Source organism: Cynoglossus semilaevis, chromosome 11, assembly GCF_000523025.1.
Source record: "Cynoglossus semilaevis isolate Cse_v1.0 chromosome 11, Cse_v1.0, whole genome shotgun sequence".
In the NCBI taxonomy this organism is placed as follows: domain Eukaryota; kingdom Metazoa; phylum Chordata; class Actinopteri; order Pleuronectiformes; family Cynoglossidae; genus Cynoglossus; species Cynoglossus semilaevis.
Window position 1 is genome coordinate 15,594,860 of NC_024317.1, and position 4,942 is coordinate 15,599,801.

General features: G+C 39.6%; 1 protein-coding gene across 1 annotated transcript in view; it reads right to left on the reverse strand.

Annotated features, from left to right (window-relative positions):
• The window catches only part of LOC103386536 (cysteine and glycine-rich protein 1-like), a 3,229-nt gene extending 2,188 nt beyond the window's left edge, over positions 1 to 1,041 (reverse strand). Inside the window, exons 1-2 of the mRNA XM_008320855.3 lie at positions 885 to 1,041; positions 65 to 174 (exon numbers count right to left, since the gene is read on the reverse strand). Coding sequence (XP_008319077.1) covers positions 65 to 173 — 109 coding nt within the window. The 5' untranslated portion in view covers position 174; positions 885 to 1,041. The remainder of the gene's footprint in view (positions 1 to 64; positions 175 to 884) is intronic.
• Between the last annotated feature and the right edge of the window lie 3,901 nt (positions 1,042 to 4,942).

Sequence of the window (4,942 nt, forward strand, 5' to 3'; positions counted from 1 at the left end):
TTCGTGTGATTTTAGTCTTACTGAAGAAAGTAATAGGGAAAGTTAGCGGATTAGGAATACTCACTGCACAGGAAACAGGATTTGTGCCAGCTCTTCCCCTCACACTGCACCTCCTCGGCAAAGTACACCGTTTTCTGGCAGCAGCCACACTTGTTTCCTCCTCCTAAAGGCATTCTGTGAGGATAGAGAGCAGCAGTATGTTTACATTTTTCTGTCACTGCCTGGTTCAAGTGCAGCAGATGAAGGCCTTCTGCAGCTCCTACAGCAATACCTATAAAAGGAGAACTTCCCTGACTTCCCTCTTCTCTCTCCAGCCTGCTGGCTGCAGCCACAGGGCAGCAGGTACCTGACAGTAAAATGCAAAGTGGTGCAAAAGCAGTTGAAGATAGTCGCCACATTTTACTGCCAGAAGATAATCACTCAATTCAAACGACAGCAGTACAGATCCCTGTGAGCGTCGCACTAGTTTTAAATGCTGAAGTTTGAAAAGTAAAAATCTTTGTTGACTTGTGTCTGGGATGACATCATCTACTGTGGTTGATAAACAGGAAATTCCATTGAACTTTATTGAGTAAACACATATGGTAACATGTCCAGACCAGTTTTACAGGTGGGGTAGTTTTTTTTTTTCAAAGGTTTTGTTGTTTTATTAAATTATTAACAAATTCACCTTTTGTGTGTTTTTAAAACATTCACTTGTGTTAACTTTTATTTTACAAAGCATTATGTTTCGCTCCTGGTTTGAAAAGTTTGAATCATTCTCTGTTGAAACAGAACAAAATTTTGAACAAATAAATAAGCCGTTAATTGATTTTTAGTCTGCACTTGACCCATTTTTTTTTTTTTTTTTTTTTTTGTAAATCAAACTAAAATGAAGATCTTACCTGGGATCAGTTTGGGAGCTGCTCCCCTCTGTGCTTGTTCAGTGATCCGGAAAGAAGAGGTGTTGATAGGAGACGCTTGTCTGATGAAGGGGAGTGAAGTGAGTCTGAGACTGAGACGCTGTGCTGGACTGAGGGAGGAGTCGTGAGGGCACAGAATGTTGGAGAGGGAGTGAGAGTGAGGAGGAGAAAGTGGTGAGAAGTTCAGCACAGCACATTTGGGAGTTACTGAGACAGATGATGCACGGCTGTGACACGAGTTAGTCTGTGAGGTAGTCTGCGCACAGGGTCATAGCAAGTAGCTGATATTTGTAGTACAACTATATATATATAATTATATATATACACAAATATGTGTGCACACATTTATATTTTCTTTGCCTTGAAAGACTTTATACACATCGTAACTGTAAACGGACATCAGTGACATTTACACTCCTGACCTCGTGCTCTGTGACATTCAAAAAGTATAAAAACTCCTTGGCTTCAACAACAAGAAGAACAAATCAATGGTGACAACATTCTGCAGGGGTTGCATTAGAAAATGACTGTAGCCTGTGCCTGCAGTCCAGATCTGGTTGATATTGAAGACAAATCTCATAGTTCATAAAAATTACAAAATGCAAACGTTATTTTTCTTCACTTAACTTTTGTCCAACTTTTAAGTGGCTTGCAGGTATCATGTTTAAAGTTCTTTTGGTTAAAGGGCACATATGATATAAATGTTACATTTTGTGTTCAGTGTTGTAACTTTTAAATGGAATAGTGTTTCTGAAGCCACTCCTGATGATACTGCTTCACATACAGGACCTTGTCATAGACTTGTATTTCTCTTTTTGAATAATCGTGGACATTAGTGCTGTGAGTGCAGCTCAGATATCTACACGGAGAAGGGGAAAGTGATATGAAGACTAGTCGATATGAGACAGGAAACAATGCCTCAAAGTGCTGATGCTGGCTCTGCCATTCTCCCTCTCTCTCTCTCTCTCTTTCCAAGCCCTACAGGCTCCTACCATCACTGGAAGAGACGATGATGAACTCCAGCAGCCTATTTATAGTCTGCCACGGGCCAACAGTAGCCCTCTGTCTGTGCTCTGTGAACATCTGCCTGGGATAGTTGTGGGGCGTGTGGACATGACGAAGATGAGGGAGAAGAGCAGAGTGACTGCAGCTCATTGGATTTAATCCAGAAAACCAAGAGAAGGGAAGGTTTGATAAGAAGCTGGCACAGAGCTGGAGACTCAGACACTTGGAGGAGTCAAAAACACTCTTTACCACTTTGACTCTGAAGCTCGTTACAAATGAGGAGGAGGTGACGAGAGGTGAGGATTTTTCACACTTTCAGTGATTTTTTTTTGTGCATGTTTGGCATTAGGTGTGTGTGTGTGTGTGTGTGTGGCTGTGTTTGTGCCACTTCAGCGATAATAACCAGTCCTGGTCTTACCTTTCTCTTATGCTTTCATTAACTATTAAACTCAGCAGTTATTTTGGGAACAGCTTGAATCATTTAGGCTGTTTCCAGTGGAATATTTGAGAAAACGTCCTCATCCAGACCCTGGACGGTTCATTTAAGGGTAAATGGTGTACTGTACGCAGCAAACACTCACAAAAATACTTGTTTATTTTATTCTGTTAAGAAAAAATCCTGTGTTTCAGCTTCAGTCTGTGTGCAGGTATTCCATCCACCCAGCCACTAATGGAACAGACTAATGTGGTTATGAATACTGAGCCTTTAGCTGCACTGCAGAGCTGTGCACCTACAGTATTTACTTCCTATAAACTTTGCATGCGTTTAGGTTATTTAACACCGTCTACAGTTTAATGCCAAATTTGAGGAACTATGACATATGTGAAAAATCTCTTTTATTCTGGTACTTCCGTTCTGGTACTTCCGTTTTTTTTTTTTTTTTGGTGTTTCCTTTTTTTTTTTTTTTGTTTTTTTTTTTTTTGGTGTTTCCTTTTTTTTTTTTTTTTGGTTTTTTTTTTTTTTGGGGTTTCCCCTTTAACTTTTGCCCACAGCAAGTCGAGAAAATTCAATTTCTTTGAGGCGAATAAAAAGGGCACAGACTTAAGAACCAGTTTGGACTGTTTCCCAACCCTCTTCTGCAGCGCCCCCTTTTGGAGATTATTGTTGAGTCCCCCCCCCCTCAGCTATCCTTTCACAAGTCCAATGATTTTTTTTTTTTTTTGTGTTTCCTCTTTAACTTTTGCCCACAGCAAGTCGAGAAAATTCAATTTCTTTGAGGCGAATAAAAAGGGCACAGACTTAAGAACCAGTTTGGACTGTTTCCCAAACCTCTTCTGCAGCGCCCCCTTTTGGAGATTATTGTTGAGTCCCCCCCCCCTCCGCTATCCTTTCAAAAGTCGTTTTTTTTTTTTTTGTGTTTCCTCTTTAACTTTTGCCCACAGCAAGTCGAGAAAATTCAATTTCTTTGAGGCGAATAAAAAGGGCACAGACTTAAGAACCAGTTTGGACTGTTTTCCAAACCTCTTCTGCAGCGCCCCCTTTTGGAGATTATTGTTGAGTCCCCCCCCCCTCAGCTATCCTTCCAAAAGTCCAATGATTTTTTTTTTTTTTTGGTGTTTCCTTTTTTTTTTTTTTTGGGTTTTTTTTTTTTTTGGGTTTTTTTTTTTTTTTGGGTTTTTTTTTGTGTTTCCTCTTTAACTTTTGCCCACAGCAAGTCAAGAAAATTCAATTTCTTTGAGGCGAATAAAAAGGGCACAGACTTAAGAACCAGTTTGGACTGTTTCCCAAACCTCTTCTGCAGCGCCCCCTTTTGGAGATTATTGTTGAGTCCCCCCACCCTCAGCTATCCTTTCAAAAGTCCAATGATTTTTTTTTTTTAAGTAATAAAGGTAACTGAGTGTCCCTACTATGACAGAACTAAAAACCAAAATTAGGTATGGAATTAATTTGACCTTAATGTGCCATCTAACGCAGGACTTTTTGAATCATCTGTTCAGGAAAAATAACAATTAAAAAAAACATTAAAAAATGATAAAAATGATTTTTATTGATTACCACTTGCGAAAGTTGATTATCCTTGTCACGTTTACCTCAAAGAAATGATGATGCAGTTTCACAAACTGATCAGCAGGGGTCACGGTTAGGCAGAGGTTATGGCTGACTGAGACTGAGACACACCCAGATTTATTCTGCGTTCTCTGCTGTGCTGTGTGTTAATGTCTTTAACCTGCAGTGAACTGCAGTGAAGGTGACGAGGTTTTCTTTTCTAACTGAATCAGAACGTGCAGGCGCTGGAGTGTGACGTGCACGGTTGTGTTCACCGTTGTATTATTGGTGTTGGTGATATATTGGTGTTTTAGTCACATGCCCAGTGACACAGAGATTCTTTGTCTTAGCACAGTTGATGAACTTGATGATGCTCAGACGTAGTTTTCTCCAACTGTTTTTAAAGATAAAAGTGACAGTTTGGTTGTTCACGGCTGTCTGCACTCAAATGACATCTTTCTGAGTACAGTGTTACTGCAGCCAGCCAGTCGGTGTCAGTCACACTAATCCTCACTGATCTGTTCTGACTAACACACAAGATCGCTTCAATGACTAAATAAGCTTAATACTGATTAAGCACAGGTTAGCTGTCGATTAATCATGAACAATCCTATTAAATGCATAATAAAACCACATTCTTTAAAAAAAAACACCTTTGTTATCTGTATATTGCTCGATGCTAACTTAATACTACGTAAACCGACGTCTTGAACATTTATAGCTGAGTTCATTGCTGATCTATTTGTATATAACAGCACACTAATAAAAGTGAGAAAAACAATAAAAACACAAAACATTTAAAAGAAAATTTAAAAGGTCTTTATTAGGATTTTTTAATGTTATTTTTGTAATCCTATACATTTTCACAGTCACCCCATATGATAAATATTAAATTCATCAACACAAACACTTGACTTTTTTAGGGTTCTCTGGGGTTCTCTGGGGTTCACTGGGGTTCACTGGGGTTCACTGGGGTTCTCTGGGGTTCTCTGGGGTTCTCTGGGGTTCACTGGGGTTCACTGGGGTTCACTGGGGTTCTCTGGGGTTC